General features: G+C 34.7%; 2 protein-coding genes across 5 annotated transcripts; one reads left to right on the top strand and one right to left on the bottom strand.

Moving 5' to 3' along the window:
• Positions 1–1,199: 1,199 nt before the first annotated feature.
• On the top strand, positions 1,200–9,388 carry LOC131028084 (uncharacterized). Its single transcript, XM_057958297.2, has 3 exons — positions 1,200–1,383; positions 1,494–1,705; positions 8,715–9,388. Exons 1-3 carry the CDS (start codon positions 1,310–1,312, stop codon positions 8,780–8,782), a joined length of 354 nt encoding a protein of 117 aa, XP_057814280.1. The 5' UTR covers positions 1,200–1,309; the 3' UTR covers positions 8,783–9,388.
• On the bottom strand, positions 1,858–12,244 carry LOC131028083 (sugar transporter ERD6-like 4). 4 transcript variants are annotated; one of them, XM_057958294.2, is made up of 19 exons: positions 11,916–12,243; positions 11,387–11,675; positions 8,034–8,096; positions 7,840–7,929; positions 7,637–7,696; positions 7,397–7,462; positions 6,789–6,854; positions 6,580–6,655; positions 6,396–6,460; positions 6,181–6,273; positions 5,789–5,869; positions 4,290–4,374; positions 3,875–3,921; positions 3,673–3,735; positions 3,502–3,561; positions 3,239–3,295; positions 3,062–3,121; positions 2,519–2,687; positions 1,858–2,399 (listed from the first exon to the last, which is right to left on the bottom strand). In XM_057958294.2, the coding sequence occupies exons 2-19, from the start codon at positions 11,639–11,641 to the stop codon at positions 2,287–2,289; spliced, it is 1,569 nt and encodes a 522-aa protein (XP_057814277.1). In that variant the 5' UTR covers positions 11,642–11,675; positions 11,916–12,243; the 3' UTR covers positions 1,858–2,286. The 4 variants fall into 4 exon arrangements, with proteins under 4 accessions (XP_057814277.1, XP_057814279.1, XP_059075676.1 ...); XM_057958296.2 differs by lacking the exon at positions 11,387–11,675 and having other exon boundaries at positions 11,916–12,244; XM_059219693.1 differs by lacking the exon at positions 11,916–12,243 and having other exon boundaries at positions 11,387–11,909.
• Positions 12,245–18,548: the final 6,304 nt, after the last annotated feature.

Raw genomic sequence — 18,548 nt, 5'->3', positions numbered from 1 at the left:
CCTATCACAACTCCTCCTCTTCCATCATTATGAGAAGTATGTAGAAAATATGCATCCTTCTATAAATTATTCAATCAAGCATCTAATCGAACATTACTAAATTTAACATCTTGAAGATGTCAAGTCTCCATTTATGAATGACCTCTTTATACTTTATAGAAGGGGGAGATAACCCTCTCACATTCCAAGAAAATAACTTGCAATTCATGGTGGTGAAGGGGCAAAGGTTTCATCCTTTGAAGGTAACACCCCCATACAATTGGAAAGTGACACTGGCTACTTGTTTTGTCCTTTTGTGGTTATTAAAGGAGATCTTGACCTTTGACAAGTATTAAGAGGTGGAGAAATAAAATATCATTTAAGAAAGGTTGCTCTAAAAGGAGGAAAAAAGAGAATGAACACAAATAAAAAAGAGATGGATGTCTTATTACAATGTTTGATTCAAATCAATGGCAATGGAGACCCTAAGATATATCCTTAAACTAAAGATCTTATGACTTCCAAATTGATCTACAATATCTCTAAAAATAAAAAATAGAAACAATTCGTAAACCAAATTTAAATATGATAAACTCAATCCACATAGAATACCATAAAATGAGAAAGTTCTTAAGATGGAAATCATAATTCAAACTCTAAGTGAACAAACTTATTCACAAATAACTCCCGTCATACTGCAAAACCCTCATAGCTTAGGGCATGTTCTCATGCGTTAGTTTATTTTGGCTAGCAACCGCTGCTCAATATTTTTAGGAATTACTTGTGGAGCAGCTGGCCCCATGAATATTTATCTTTGCTACTTATTTTTAAACAAAACATTTTAATTTCTTATTAATAATATTAATACTAATATGTGCACTTAAAATTTGAAAAACAAAATAGAAATAAAATCTTAAAAAAAGAGTTTGAGCAAATGGTGGAGCCACATGGCACTTTCGTTAATAAGTAGTCAGTGCTTATTTCTAGCCCCCCTTTTCTTCCATGACTTATTTTTAATTCTTAAACAATAGCTGCTCCACCAAAGTAGGGATAGATTCTAAATTATCTTTTTTTTTACAATTTTAAAGTTACATGAGACCACTTAACTGCTTAAATTTAAGCAGAAAATAGAATTAAGCCGTCACATGAGAACACAAGGTCTCCCAATACTATTAGGTTTTGTTTGGCCCATTTATAAAAAATTGGCTTATGTTGGGACTTGGATTTCGGAAAACAAAATCATAGTTCGAATTTGACATTCAGCAATGGTATCAATAATATCATTCGAGAACTGAAATTCCAAGGATATACGTTGCCCTTCTCCAGATTGATGGAAAACTGGTCATTCTTGAGTATGGTCGCTTTCAGCTCCCTTACTTTCAAATCACGCATTATTTTCATTAGGTGTGGCTTCAACCCTTCCATTTCAGTCTCTCTTCAAGCGCGTCAGATGGATTTTTCAGAAGTTTTAGCGATATAGGGCTAAAAATAACCTGATTTGTGTATTTATCCAGCAAGTTCGGAGGTCTTGCTTCTCCTACCTGCAGTGCAGCTGTTTTGAGCCCAATTGCAGTCTTGAGTCGCGTTAGAAAAACAAGAAATCTTCACGCGTTTGAAAAACAGGAAATCCGGCTCTACAAGGATTCGGTTCACTCCACTGCCACTTTGCTGCATTTTGTAACTTCTTTCATATATTTGACTCTGAAGTTTCTCAAATTAAAAACAGGTAAACAAAATGAAATGGCACATATCTGAAGTGTGAACTAACATTGAAGAGCTTCAAAATTATTTCAGTAGTCGAATTTGAAGGAGAATTGCTTGTGAATAGCAAATTTTATGTTCTACGTACAAAGTCCATGATGCAACTGCACCAATGAGTAACAATAAATAATCAATTTAATTTCACACAGAAAAATTGGAGTACAATTCACTACAAGATCAATAATTTTCAGCTAACTGAAGAGCCTAAAGAACAATATGTCACTATTCAATACCAAATGCCCACTACTATTCAAATGCTTCGGAAGGTCATCATAAGACTCCCGTGCCAATGTTTCTTTATCAAAATAGGCACTGGATTCCTCAATACTAGCTGCATAGGTGTTACCTGCTTTGGTGTATTGAGGACTTGCCCCAACCCAAATTTGAGTACAAAATACAATTCCCAATATATGGTGTATTATCTTTCAATTTCATGGCCAGCATATTTTATTCCGTGCACCAACCGCATCCATTACAAGAACCGAATGCTTGTATAGCAACGTATCATCCAAGAGTACTATTGATGGTTCCTAACTATTTTAAACCTTATCTGTGTGATGCCTCAATTTCCTCCAGTGTTCTTCCCTTAGTTTCAGGCACAAACAGCACCACAAACGTTAAGGTAAGAGCACTGAACAGAGCATACAGCATGAATGTTCCTGCAAGGAACAGACCTTAATTTTAGTTTGCGATTCTGTACCAATGATCGCATAAACATTAAAAAAGAAATCCACCCTAGGTTCCCAAACTGGAGTTTATGATCTGACCGAAGATTTACCTGTTTTGCTCCATTCTAAGAGTAAGTTTATTGACATTGTCACTGCCCAGGAAAGAGACCAATTGGCCAACGTCGCCACACTACCAGCAATGCCCTTGACATTGATAGGAAGTATCTGCAGTAGTAGAATAGAATGGAGTAGGTACTTTATGGTTGAGCGTGTATAAGACTGCAAAGCATAACAAGATGAATGGAATATTTCATAAATGGGATGTTTAATATGTAGGGAAATTGGATCTAGGAGGTCAACATTGTAATAAGATCAAACTCTCATAACATTGTAGAGGCCCAATTTCTACATTACCAGGTATACCCACAAGCTTTTATATTGATGAGTTTGCATGAAGTGTGATTCCTCGAGAAATGAAAGTCATGATAACTTTACCACTAAATCACGTCCACTTCCTCAAAATTCACAGATTGTTTCTTTCATGTAACATATTTTACTGGGTAAACCTCAATTTTCTGAATTGAAAAATGCGCCCAAAATCTGAGCCTTTTCCAAGAATATTTTTTAAGTGTAAGTAGGAGAAGACACATTACCTCAGACATAATAATCCATGGGATTGCCCCCATACCAAGAGAGAAGGATATAATGCAAGCCTGTTGTGAAAGAGCACCAATCAGTACGATTGATTACTACGCGTCAGTTATAATGGAAGTGCAATCATTTGCAGTGAAATAAAAAAACCTGATAGGTAACTTGACTCCCAAGCTTACCAATAAACCAATTAAAGCCAAAATACTGGCCAAATAAGTATCTGCTGGTATATGGCTCTGCAAGATTCCATGAAGAATGATATCAAACTTCAAATTCAGGACTTACTCAAGTTTCGGTCTTCAGATCATCAAAAATACATAGATAGTTGCTTAACAATAAGAATTTAATTTTTCCTGTTTGTCCAAAGAAAATGCATGAGTAGATGCCAGCATATGTCAGGCATCTGTTACAAAAGATATTTTGTGGTCGCTGAAAAGATTACCTTTAAGTAGAATGCAATCCCTATGAGGAAAAGGCTGGCTGCCATTCCTGCAGATGAGATCTGGCAAAGTGAAAGAAATTATATGTAATTCTCTTGCAAGGCTTGAGTTGAATCTGTGGTGATCTTCCTATGTAGTAGCAGAGAATTAATAGAAGTTGCTTATTTGCTTACCATGAGGAGAATACGCCTACCAGCCTTGTCCATTAGCCATGCAATGATTCCAGTCATCAGAACCTATATGACATCATTATATGAGATTAGGGCTATAAGTTCTGAATTAAAAAATTTAAAAATACAAATGATAAAGGCTTTATTCCACATATTTTATCAAACAATTAGCTGAACTACTTCTAGCTTAGAACTTCACAATCACCTGCACTCCAGCCAGTCCAAGGGATGCAACCTCAGCATCTGAGATTCCTGTTGGATTTATTAGAAATTAGTTACCTTTTTCATCCTGGATTAGGCATTCATTTCCCAAGTAGATCTCACACTTCTTACAAAAGAGACATCTTCAACTCTAAAATCTCACTCAGCTACAAATATGAAACTGCCCTTTGTTTTCCTTGTTTTCTAGGCCTAGTGCTTCCTTATTATAATTTAATGTACTTTTGAATCCCATGGTCCTACTTTTTTCCATCTGTATACATTAACACGATTTCTTTCTTTCTTTTCTGTCAGATCTTTTGTACTTTGTGGAAAGTGCAATGCATAGGTTCTAACATGTTCGTGTATGGACCACTATTGGTTGGTAGAAAAATTAAGGGAGTCTTAATAAAACAGCTTACCAGCAGCTTTGAAAATGGAAGTATTGTAGAACATAATGCCACTTATTCCTGTCAGCTGCTGCAATACAAGCAGCCCAATGCCAATCTGACAATAAACATTCTGAAACAATAAGACTCTTCATCATAGATTATCATCAATAAAATATTTGTAGTACACTGCTAGTACACATAAATCAACCAAGGTCTAAAAAGGTTACTTAGGACACACAGATGAAGCAATTATAAAAGAGGAAAATCAGATGTAGGAAAGCATGGCTAAATTTGAAATCTACTTTGCTAAATGAATTCTACAAAAGATGCAGGTCTAGTAAAGATTACTAGCAAGGTGGGTGGTAGAATTTGCAATTACAATGTGAAGCATTTGGCCACAATTTAGCATAACAGGGCTTGAAGGAAATCAATCAAAGGACTTTGGTGGATGATCGATTTGCTGGTGTTTGGAACAAACGATGTAGTCTAGAAGCTAATGTGGTTAAGAAATGGAAAGGCATGCATATGTGAAGCAATGTGAGCTTGGACATGTAATGAAAATGCACTTTCATTGGAGGATGTCTTCATTTGATTCCTTGGAAAACTTGCATCGTGAAAACAGTTCTCAATATTGTAATTCTAAAGACATTCCTAATACTTGAAAAAAAATTTCATGCCAAAAAAAAACTCCTTTGAGACACTTTTACTGATTGTACTTATCAATTCTTGACTAAGGGAAATCTTATGTGCACTGCCAGAGTTCTAGGACTCGGATCAATTGTCATGTGCCCAAAACATGATGGAAAGCATGGAGCACTGACAAAATATCCAAGGAAAGAATCAAAGTCATTCTTGCTATATAACTAGGGTCACTTTTTTCATCAAATAAGGATAAGGCTTAATAACAAAATAAGAATCTCTTCGTAATAATCTAGTCTAGTAAATGGTTAAGATGTCTATCTTAATTACTTCTTTCAAGTCTAAAAGATAACAGAAGGGAAATGTGGTGTTATAAACTCAGTGGACAATGCACCCATTGAGTATCTACACAGAGGAGATGGGGATGAACAAAGTTAAGATTCATAAGCTCGGGGGATCTGCTAAACTGTGTTGCCTACTAATTTTAGCGATTTGTGGGTGCTATGATCTAAGCAAGATATAAATCTAAAAGTACATTGGTTAATGTTCAAGGTACTGCATGGAGATAAAATTAGAATAATGAACTGCAATAAACTTCTCTTGGAGAATACAAGTTAAAAACTAGTTTGGAAGCAAGGCTTAGAAAAAAATGCATGGAGATAACTAAAGGTATAGTTCCTCTGATTTCCATTTTGTTGACATCTGACAAAGCATCAGTCTCAAAACATCCCAACATTATAAACAACTCCAACAAGGTCATTCTAATTCCAACTCTTAACCAGGAGCATAGAGAGATTGCATATACAATGTCCTGCGTAACTAGAGATGTAAAAAACATAAAGGTGAAATAGTACTTTCTTGCATTCAAATTGGAACATAAGAATACTTACAGTAAGAGGGAATGCATATCTCCTCTGGCATAACTCTGACAATTTAATATTTGGTTCTTGCCTGTTTAGCTCCATTGCACTCTAAAACACAGTAAAGTTTCACATTAATTGTAGCAAAGGCTCCTTCATGAAAATAATTGCCAATTCCGAATTGCAGGTTTTGCTAAAGTAAATGAATAACTCACTTGAGGAGATTAAAGACTAAAAAGGTATTTAAAAAAATGGTCTGGTAAAGGAAAAATCGTACAAGATGTTTCTTTCTACTTGGACCACCGAATATAAAGCCAAAAAAAATGGTAAGAATTTTTTGTTCTGTTTTTATTTTGGTAGAACAGTAAGGACATGGTATAAAGGAAATAAATGGGAGATAAAATTTTAGGTGAAAGAATTACCCTAATTTCAGTTGCCTCAATTGAAACATCAGAGTCCAACCCACGAAGGACTTGTAAGGAAGCTTCAAAGTCCAAATCTTTACCAATCTTAGCCTGTAAGCCCATAAACACAGATTAACAAGGATGAGTTTAAATGATGGTGAAAAGTGTCAGTCTTTTCATAATTGAAACTTACACTGCATTAAAAGATAGAATCTAATTTCATTGAATGTTACCAGCCATCTTGGAGCTTCTGGGATTAAAAAAAGCCCAAGAACCAATAAACTACAGGGAACTGCACCTGTGTAGACACAAAGTATTGGGAATATGAGCGTTCTTTAGCAAACATTCCATGCAATCTTAACAAAACAGTTTCAATTATACCTTCTCCTCTCTTTCATATAATTGCCACCAATATACCTGCAATTGCAAGATGCCTCCAGGAAATGAACATTCCCAATAGATATACGACGAATATACCAATTGTTATGGAAAGCTGTTTCACAAGTAGTCTTTTAATTTGTTACAACTCAGACTTCGCAAATGAAAATGATTGACCATGTGTTACCATTAAGGACAGTATACAGGTTCACTTATCAGAAAATACTGTTAATGGGCAAGGATCTCACCATGTTGATTGTGCCAAGACCTCCACGCAAGTGCTTAGGAGATATCTCAGCAATATACACAGGCACCTGAAAAGATCATATCATACAATGCAGACAATTACATGAATTCCTAGGCCATTTTCCTTCCTGATAACTCCAAAAAGTAATCCCTATTATTAGTCATGGAAGTTTTTGATTGACTAGTTTCCAAATGAAGAGAACGAGTGCAATATGGGAGAATAAAATATCTGATCAATACAGATGAATATCTGGCATGAATGAATTTATATTGAGCTTTTGCCAAGGTAACTATGTTTTCATATCAGAATGTTGATAAGGAATTCAGTTTTGAATGCGTCTAGAAAAAGTAAAAACCACCTCTTAATTTATGTTTTCTATGAAGGAAAGCTTTTTTAACTTCAAGTGTATATCTGAATACTATTGTGGCAAGCGATAATTTTCCATTTGTTGTCAGAAATAATTCATTGACATTTTAATTCATGTGAACAATAAGAATTAAAACTGGAAAGTAGAAATTATAAATCTCACAATGGAGGGAAAAAAGCACCTAATAACAGAAAACTTGAAATTGAATTCACTGTAAAGGAGATGTAAATCAATGAACTTACAGTAAATGATATGATTCCTACTCCCAAGCCTGTCAATATCCTACCTAGATACAAAATTGAGGAATCCTGCACCCAGATAGCAATAATGAAATTAAAATAAAAAAGTATATTCTTTTCATATGAAAACTACAGAAGTTCTGAGACTGAACTTTGAAACATGCAAGTCATAATTCTAGGACTATTATTTGTGGGTCATGCCTATATGACACAGAATTCATTAACAGAAAAGTTATAACTTGCCTCTGCTAAACAAATGGCTATCCACCCTAGAATATTTGGTATTGAGGCTGCCACCAGTGCCTGTGTACATAAAGAGAAAACTCAAAAAATATCAGAATTCATACAAGGGACATCTTACATCAGTTAATATTGAAAGGAATAAATTAATTCATATATATCAACTTGTATTTTCCTTCAACAATCATGAATTTTGAAGAACATACCCCTTTTCTTCCAATATAATCAGCAAGTAGCCCACAGACCATAGCCCCAATCATTGCCCCAGCATTGGAAAGTGATCCAAATAAAGAAAACTGTGTAAAATTTAGAAACCAATTCATCAAACAATGGTAAACTTGACATTCCCAATTCTAGCTGAGAGAGGCACATACAATGTCCCAATGGTAATGCAACATACCTCAGAAATGGTTAGGTTGAGATCTTTCATAATACTACTCTCAGTAGGCGATGAATATCCATTCTGCAACAAGATGACTAATATCAGTTTTCTTTGTTTTATCCCTTCCAAATAATGCTAATTCATTAATATTATTATTCATTTCTATTTTAAGAAATATGTGACACATCTAGAATCTTTAAATAAGTTATCCAAGTCCTGCTTGAGAGGAGAAAGCACACAAGAAGATTAGATCTTCTTTTTATAGGATAGAAAAAAATTGTGGCATGGTGATTCGCCCTCTTACTCTATGAATAATGTAAAAAGTTGTAATCTAATTATTCATTCTTTTTGGAGTAAGTTCTAACATGATGGATTTAATTTCTTGGAATTGGGGACCACAATAAATAACAATGAGACATTTGTGAGATTTGAGCCAACTTTTGCACACAAGTTTTTCATCGATTACTGGAAATAATTTCGACCAATGCCAGAAAACACAACTGGGAAAGTACCATTTTCATACACTTTATATGGTACAATTCATCATGGAAATAATTTTATGTACATTTCTTTTAAATTGTTAATATTGTAGCATCATATGACAGTCTGCATGAAAAATATTTTACTATTCTCAATCCTAGTAATGCTTGGAACTTGTAAGCCATATGTTATTCTCATTGCTCTCTTTGCTTGTTGCAGTTTCAACATTAAGGTGCATTTCATCTTCATATGTCAATCCTGTTTTGAGATGCAAGGGAGACAAGTAGCTTCTTTGCGAACCATAAGGGTCACTCACATCAATTTTTAGATAGGGGCACTAGAGATATGTAGCTATTTTTGTCAGAGAGCATTTCTTCAAAGATGTCACTTACTCAAAGAGGACAAGATCGATGGCTTTTATCATATTACTCCTTTGTATCATTTTGTAGCCTTAGATTGGAAAAAGAAACAATTGAATGTTTGTTCATACTTGGAGATCCATAAAGTTCCATAGCTCCTCTCATGCTCCTACAGTTGGAGGCAGTACATATTGCTTCCTAGAGTACTCTTTGACAAGAAAACTACAAGACTTGGAATGCAAATGAGAACCTCATCAATAAAGTTTTCTGTGATAGAATACACATATAGTTTGGTCTCAAACGATAAGAAAGATCTATTTGATATGAACTAAAAGTGGAGCAAACTGGAATGTTCTAAATTAGGAGTTGGACTTAGTACAGTTGAGAGTCGAGACACAAAAGGACTTGATTAAAGCTAAATATTTGATTATTGAATCTACATCTGAATCTGATGCAATGTTCACCAAGTGCGGTGCAAAATTCATCTCGTGATCCAATAGATGTAATATTCTCTATTCGAGGGCAATGGGAAGAAATATATCAATTCTTCTACCATTCCGACTAAAGATGTTTCACTCTGTTTCTCTGCAAGGCAGCTGTCTTCAGGTGTCAAGCATTGAAATCATCTCATAGGCCTACTAGATTTATTATTTCATACTTCACTCTTCCTCAACTTCCCTACAAATGACCTCCTAGACCTAATGGATCTTTCTTCGCAGGCTGTCAAGTGCCTTGCCCTACCGACATTGCTAGCAAAAAGGACTTGTCAGGGAATGTGCCGTGAGTGACAACTGCTCCTCTCTATACTTGTTCTGGATCTTATTATTTAGCTAGTATTGCCAAAATTTCATCACTCCAGTGATATTTGACCTTGGATGGTAGGAGAATCGATAGTACTTTGTAACTACTAGTACCAAAGGACAACTCTACCAGATCATATTAGCTGAGACCATTCCCTAGAGAACACTGTCGCTCTTAGTGACTATATAAACATTGATAACTCTATTTCCCCGATGCGATATCACTTAGACACTCCTTTCTTATGCTATTACTGTTAGTATTGACGGTACTCTGAAGTTGCATTCACATATTCTGATCATTTGTAGACACTACTATAATTATTTAGCTTTATATTTCAATTCATCATTACCCTTTAGTAATACCTCTTCAGCACTCGAATAAAACACTTCTATGGTATTGGCCAGTACTGAGGTTTAGAGTTCATCTCTGTAGAAGTCTTCAATAGGTTCAGGGAAATCATGTATACGTTGGAGATAATATTTACAGCTCTAATACGGTCCATAAGTATATTACTAAAAAGAGGGTCTACTTATTTTCATGCTACTGTTGATTAAACAATTTTCATTAGTTGCTTCAGGGCCAGAACTGGACTAAAAATTCCCTAGCTCACTCTGTGTACATTTTAATTCTGTCTACTCTTTAGATTGTCCTTTAGATATGCTTTTTGGGACAACTAATTAAGACATGCTTTCAATGTTTCTGGATTTAACTTTTGTCAAGATTTTAAATGTTTACCTTTAGTAATACCTCTTCAGCACTCGAATAAAACACTTCTATGGTATTGGCCAGTACTGAGGTTTAGAGTTCATCTCTGTAGAAGTCTTCAATAGGTTCAGGGAAATCATGTATACGTTGGAGATAATATTTACAGCTCTAATACGGTCCATAAGTATATTACTAAAAAGAGGGTCTACTTATTTTCATGCTACTGTTGATTAAACAATTTTCATTAGTTGCTTCAGGGCCAGAACTGGACTAAAAATTCCCTAGCTCACTCTGTGTACATTTTAATTCTGTCTACTCTTTAGATTGTCCTTTAGATATGCTTTTTGGGACAACTAATTAAGACATGCTTTCAATGTTTCTGGATTTAACTTTTGTCAAGATTTTAAATGTTTAAATGTTTAAAATCTTGACAAATTTAAATCCAAAAACATTGTAACCAGTAGTATGGACTATGAAAATATCATGACTGTTATTTCAGACATTTTCTTTTATCTAGGATGGGAACTGAGGTCCAACTTAGAATAAGTGCCACCAAAACTGGTGATGCAATAGGAAGAGTTCTACCCACTGCTGTTACTCAAGACTTAAGTGTTGTATACTGCTCTTAATTAGGAGTCAGGTGGAGAAGCAAAATTTGAATCTAGCTTTACTACCATAAAAGGTCGGTATGGAATCAATTAACAATTAATTGATCTACTCATTTATCCTCACTCAAAAGAGAAGAATGTGCACTGAAGTATAATAATCATAAAACTAACACTAAGCTAGTGCTGTCCATGATTCTTGGGAAGGCGAAGCTGTTGAAATTGGAAATAGGAACCCCTACTAAATGGGTTTTACGTAATTCCGTGCCATGCATGACAAATCAAGGTTGGGCACGGTAAATTTTGACAGAATACAAACAAACTTACTCTGAACCCATACTGCAGAGAAACAAACTTATTATATCGTAATTAATTCATTCTCCTCCAAGTTACTGATCACATTCAAGAGAAGCAAACTTACTGTGAACCCATATTGCAGAGGACCCAAAGCCACAATAAGTGTAAAAAGTATAGCATTAACAGAACTTTCTTCAGCTGTAGTCCCTGGAACTTGATTGCTGCTGCCCCCTCTCTCAATACCACGAAAGGAACTGCTATACCAACTATTTGTTTGATGAATCAATGGTGTCTTCACATCTTCATCATTCTCCAAATCCCCATCAAGACCCTTTCTCTTCCCATCCTCAGCATTCACCAAATCTCCACTAAAACTCATTTTTTTAGCTCAAATCACAGCCCAAACAAAAAACCTCCTAAAAATCTATATCAATCAACCAAAATATATAACAAAAGGAACTACTCTACAGAAAAAATTTAAGTCTATGTAGAGTTTGCGTGCAGTCCTGATTGGTAACTTTTTCAAAACTCATCCATAATTTCAACATATTCAGCTGACCAACTTCATGCATACATCCAGGAATTTTGCCAGTTTTTTGGCATTTTACAATCATTTTAAAATAATAAATTTAAATAGAGAAATCGGTAAGTACAGGACACCAGCTGTCTGTCTAGCTTGTGATTTGAGGTAATCAAATACGCCTAGACACGGAACTCAAATGGTCATCGATTATATTGGGCGCGTGCGCATTGAACAAATGTTCTGCAAGAGTATTTAAAACCTAACATTCAAATACGATATGCAAGAGTAGTTAGTACAGTTCTTAATAACTAACTTTCAACTATGATATGCTGTGTAAGTTATCCTAGTCTTCCTTATCTTAATAAGGATTGTATCCATCAAAAAACTCGCATCTGGGTCTGTGTATTTTAGTCTTATCTTTATGAACTTCATCGATTCAAATAATTTGCAAGTGGATATGGATTATTAATGCATCGATGTAAATGGGTATTTAATGATTTTATTGATTAAGTTGTTTTGAAAGATACTTCTCCTCATCCATCGTTTACTGTGCTCAGTACTGTAGTAGGTTGGTCAATGAAAAGACAGCAATTCTCAGACCAGAATATTTCTGCATTAAATAGACATATTCTTTTAGGAACTTGTAAACTGAAAAAGCCAAAAGATGTGAATTTGTACTTTTTGTTCTATTCAACTTATAAGCATGCATCTTACATGAAAAATAAAAGAGAAAGGAATTTAATGTGCCATGTATTTTACTTGAGAAGGAAAAAGGAAAAGAAAAAGGAATTTAATTTGAGAAGTGCTAGATAGTCCTTTCTCTTAGGACAATCTATTAGAGCAATAATTGCTAGAAAGGTTAATCTTATATACATGCAAAAAAGTTAACAAAAACTCATTGGTGAGAATCTCAAAAATTTAGATTTACAATAATCTAAGATCTAATTATGAAATGTTTAATTGAATCAAAGGTCTCACATGGGAAGGATGATGCAATAAGGTGTAATATTCTAGAAAAAGAGAAAGGTCAATGCCTCACATGTTGAATGATATGTATAAAGATAAGGTAAAGATAGTCCAAGTGTAAAGTGAAAGAACATAGTACCCCCCAATCTAACTTAAAAGACATGGTGCCCCATAGGGTAAATATATGTCAAAACAAGCTTAATGTGTCATAGGGAAGTCATGATGTTTCCCCAAAGTAAGTGTGACTACATAAATGGAATACGGTGATGTAGGATCAAGTGGTATGGCTTTAGAAGGATGATAGTAAAATATTTGCAGCCCTTATTTATAGAAGGATCCTTTTGCTAACCCCTTATCTGTAGCCTTACCCCTATTATGGGTTGCATCATCTTCAAATCTATGGTCATACCTAGGCTCAAGTTCTTCATCTCTTAATCCAATAGGAGGAATGCATAATAATTGGTTTCATTGTCATCTCGTTCATCACAAATTCTACAAAATATAGTTATCAAACTTTTATAAGGTTCCACGCGATCTACCTTTATTGACACAACTATTCTCTTTCCCTCTAGGACTAGACACTCATTATTAAATGTCCTTAGTTAGAGTAGTATGAACAACATATTTTCTTTCTCCATCTTGACATTATATCTTGTTTGTTCTCTCCTATAGATAATTTTTCTTGAATTTTATTTGTTCCAATTCCATTCTCATTTTGTCCATTCTTAATTTTTCCTCATATAGGGTTGTGCTTCAATTCTTGTTGTTAGTTTTGTTGCCTTTGTAAAGGTATTAATAACTCTTCCATCTAGTGATGCTCTAATTACTAGTAGTATTTAAAACACAAGTCCCATTCTACTTTCTTTTTTATCAATGATTCTTCAAATTTTCTAGTTATTCCCTTTAACTATTGATCAAATTCTTGAAAGACTCTCCTTTTTTTAATATAATCTCCCTCATTTTACTCACACTTTCTAAAAGTATATTTGGGGACTAGAAATTATTCAAAAAAAATGTTCTTTTATATCTATTGATTCTTTATCATGCCTTAGAAATACTTTTAAATATCATTTAAGGGTTCCATATCTCAAAATTTCCACAAAATTATGGAATTTTATTTAGTTCTCTCTTACCACATTTTTTTCTATGAGGGCTCTAAACATAGATGTTCTCAAATTCTTCATTCTGGTCTATTAAGGGTATTTTTCATTTGATTCTCATCTATCTTTGATTCCTTGGATTTGTCTTTGTATACCAGTGGTTTTCCTTTACTTGATTTATTTCCCTTGTTCTCTCTTCTTGAATGCCTCAACTCTTCATTATTACATCCCTTTGTGTTTCTTTTGCACTTATTAATTTCTTTTTGTTTCACCAATGTCCTTTGTCTTCCTTTAACCCTTATTAACTCAATTTGAAGAAATATATTTCCAATATTTTCTTCTCACTTTGTTAAAACCTCTTTTAATTGTGCTCCCTCTTTTATTTAAAACTTCTCACCAAATATATCTTCAAAAATAATTGTTTTCTTAATTTTCATGGGAGATAATCTTTTATTTAAATTCTACATGGTGTTGTTCGAAATTAGGAGATAATCTTTTATTAGTTAATGGCATTTTATTAGTTTATAAAGGTTTTTTTCACTCTTCTTTTCTACTTGGCTCGCATATATCAATGGACAGGTTCTTAATATGTTTTTCATTCTTCTTTCTCCACATCCATTTTATTTTCTTTTATTTCCCAATCTTCCATAATCTTTCTTTTTCTTTTCTCTCTCTTTTTTTTCTCTTGCTTACCTTTTTGTCTAGGTTTTAATTTTGTAAAAGGGTTAACAAGCTCTTATATTTAAATGATATAGCATCCCTACTTCTATGCCTTATTTGAGTACTAGAAATCCAAAACCTTTCTTTTAATGATACTTTGCACATGGCATCTTTATTTTTTGAACTAATCTAGCAAAAAAATCATTTTATTTTTCAAGATGGTTGTTTAATTTCTCTAATATATCTTTGTTGTTGAGTAGTGCAATTATTAATTATCCCTTTATTTGTGGTATCTCAATAATTCCAATATTCTCAAAGTTCACATTTTTAGTAGGCATCATTCTTGGTGGTTTCATCTATCATTATATGTTTTGGTGGTTGGGAGTCCTCACAACTTTCCTTATCCTCAAAAATTCTAACCACAACCCTATTAGAATGTTCTGAATCTTCCATATTCACAAAATCCTTAGTATATTCAAAATCAACACACTTGGTTCACTCTTGACTTCTCTTGTGTTTTCCATTTATTCCAATAAATATAATACTTTTCGTATACTTGATTTAATCTCTTTTCTTCCATATTCATTTATGTTAGAATTCATGATTGATGAATTTCACAGTGCCCAATAATCACCTACATGCAAATACCTGCCACGTACAAGAGAAAAACCTACAAACAAGAGAGTGCAAGAGTAATTGGAGACAATTGCAAGAAGAATTAGAATTGAAATAGCTTGCCAGAATGAATAATTACAATGAAATCAATCCTTAATAAAGGAGATCAAAACCCTAAAGCAAGCCCTAAGGGTTGAATGCATGAAAGAAAATAATTATTAAATGCCTAAAAAAGATTCCTAAATTTAGTTTAAGTGAAAAAAGGTGACTTAATTAAATAATCAATATGATTAAAATAATTAAGGAAATAAAATATTTTACTCTAACACACCCCCTTAAGATGAATTTAGGGAGTAGCCAAAAAACTAAGTGCATGAAAGAGCTACATGCAAAAAATGCAACTACATGCAACAATGCAAATTTGGGTCCCGACAACAAGGCCTGATGAGGTACCCAATCACAACATGCAAATCTTTGTAAAGTGGAGAAAAGGAGAAAACCTAGTGGGAAAAAACTCCTCTCCAAAAAGAGATGGAAAAAAGAAAGTACAAGTGCATGTCTCAAGAGACTCTCTCAAGAACATGTGTACAACCAACCCCCCCATGAGAGAGGTTTGAAACTCCAAAACCCCCCCCAAAATGATAGAACCCCTGTGTTGATAGTCAAACCAATGTGTCTCCAATACTGAAGAAACAAAGGTTGCGGATAAAGAAGAGGAGACCCCTAAACAAGAGGTGAAACTGGAAGGCCTGGATGATGCTCAAAGGAGAATGCATGATGATTTTGTAATGGAATCCCCAATGGTAGTGGGACAACAGATATGTTGAATCTATCATCTGAGAGGGAATGAACATCCTCTGAAATATCCTCAACAACTGGAATAGGTGGCTCAATGCATGGAGCTACAATGTCAAGCAATGTTGATGTGTAGCTAGGTCGGATCCTTCTAGGGCCGACCTAGTACACTTGATGGCTAAATGGCCTTTCGGCCTTAGCCATATTGTTGATTCATTTTTTTATATACAAACCCTTGTTTGGGTATGGCCCTAATTGGGTGTCTCATGTAAGTTGTAATTGTATTGGGCAAGACTTATGTGTAACTTGTAATTAATAGGTCTGATCCAATTCATTGGCGCCAAAACAATAAGGTCGCCTTGAGGCCTATTGGGAGGCATATATATGAGTTGATTTGTAATCATTTAATATCATTCACATTCAGCGAAATACTTTGGCATATTGATCAGCGATCTACTCTAGATATTCAAGCCTTGAGGTCAACAAATTCACTTGAATAATCCTCCAAGAATAGCGAACTCTTGTTTAGGATTGGCGGACATTATACAAGGTTGGCGAATTATCATAGAAGATTGGTGAACATCATATGAGGCTAGTGAACCTTGTTTAGGGCTAGCAAACTTGTCTACTGTGACAACGAATTCACCTAGGGCTCTTCAAGGTCTGTGAATTCATCTACAACTGGCGAATTCACTTACAAAGACAACAAACTACACCTAAGGTCTAGCGAACTCAGTCTCAAGGGTAGTGAACCTGTAATCACCTTCAGATCTTGCATATAGTCTACAATAGACTCTTCAGATAAGTCTGTTATAAGTTTGGTTCAATTTTTTGCTTCATGTGTGAAGCTAATTGTAAATCTAATACTAATTTCTGAGTGAATACAATTAAGGATCTGTTGCTTGGTTTTTCACCTCCAAGAGGGAGGTTTTCCAAGGGTACTGTTGTGTAATGTGTGTTTCATTTATTTTTTTATGCTTACTGTTATCATTCTGATCATAAAATTAACATGGTATCAAAGCTTGGTTCGAATTGGTTGTGATTAGATTGATAGTAGTTTGTTTCACCTCTCCTTCTACACACAAGATGGTGGCAAGCATGCCAACCATAAAGGATTATCTGATTATGCACATGGTGCCTAGAAATCATGGTGGAGGGGAACAATGTCATCTTGCATGATATTGTGTGACATGTAATATTAATATCACCTTGGCTAGTTATCTTTGTTTCCATACTAGACAATCTCATGTGCAGATCACAGTGATGTTGCTGCACCATAGATAGCAATGACTTCATCAACAACAGAGAGTTCTCAAGACTTGCAAGGTCTCCACTTGAATACATGGTTGGGAAAATCAATAAAGAGATAAGTAGTCCTTTAATGATCATGTATTGCATATGTAGTCATCAAATATGTGTGTTATTTACATTGGCAGCAGATAAGCTACATTTGAATGTACTTACCATGAGAAACTCGCCCCTTACATGTAGGACACTTCATCACAACCTATTTCTCTTTAGGTTATAGAGTTTTGGAATTCTATTTGCAATGAAGAGATTGACATTCAGGAGGAATATGAAGAGGATTTTAGTGAAGCAATAGGCACTCTTGCTTATGCTTTGCAAGCGGTCTTTCAAGATAAAGAAAGGACAAACCAAGAAGCATTCAAGGGAGAAAGAACTTGAAGCTTGCAGTCATAGAACTGAGATGATGGCTCAAAGCATTTCTTCAAGGAAGGAAGATTTTGAGGCATCCTATGAGGAAGCATCACAGGCTGAAGTCTAAAGACACAACTTGCTACCATAAAGCTGATTTGGTGATACATAACTAGAGGTAACCTTGGACAAGGAGGTCAGAAGATTGATTTCAGCTTCAGAGGGAGCTACATTGTCATAATGATTTGGTTAATGCATTTTTTGTTGTGATGGAGAAATTTGAGGTGAAAGCCCTTGTTAATGAGTTATTCTCTATGAGGGAGAAGTTCGAGGTGCAATCCCTTGTTAATGTACTCTTCTTTGGGAGAAGTTTGAGGTGAAATCCCTCTTCCACCCTCTATGAGTAGGCATGGTAGATCCATCCTCTGCGAGTAGGCATGGTGGATGTCATGGAAGAAATTCCATGATGTAGCACTTGTGTTTATACACCCTCTGCGATTAGGCATGGTGGATGTCATGGAAAAAAATCCACGACTTAACACTTGTGTTTGTTCACCCTCTAGGAGTAGCTATGGTGAACGTCATGTTTATGTGTGTGAAAAAGTGAACCTGTAGCTGCAAGCACAACACTTCAATTAAGTCATTATATGCATGGTTAGTAATCAATAATCAATAAGAAATAAACCATAGCAAAGCGACTAATTGCCTTCTAAAAGATGCAAGTATAAGATTGCTCTCAGATTTTTATAAGCAATGCTAGTGACTAGACTACACCAAGACGAAGGATTTAATCTATATGATATTAAGCTATATGGATGCAAGATGGATGAATAATTCAAGCAATAATAACCAATTCAAGCAATAATGAATGTAAAATGGATGCAAATAATCTAAAAAAGCACAATAATTTCAATGACTCTAGAGCGAAATTAGCGTGATAATAATCTCCAAGCGTGTTCTCAAAAATCTCT

The sequence above is a fragment of the Cryptomeria japonica genome, chromosome 4 (assembly GCF_030272615.1).
Source record: "Cryptomeria japonica chromosome 4, Sugi_1.0, whole genome shotgun sequence".
Taxonomy (NCBI): Eukaryota; Viridiplantae; Streptophyta; class Pinopsida; order Cupressales; family Cupressaceae; genus Cryptomeria; species Cryptomeria japonica.
Note: the sequence above shows the minus strand (reverse complement) of the source record. Positions and strands in the feature narration are given on the sequence as shown.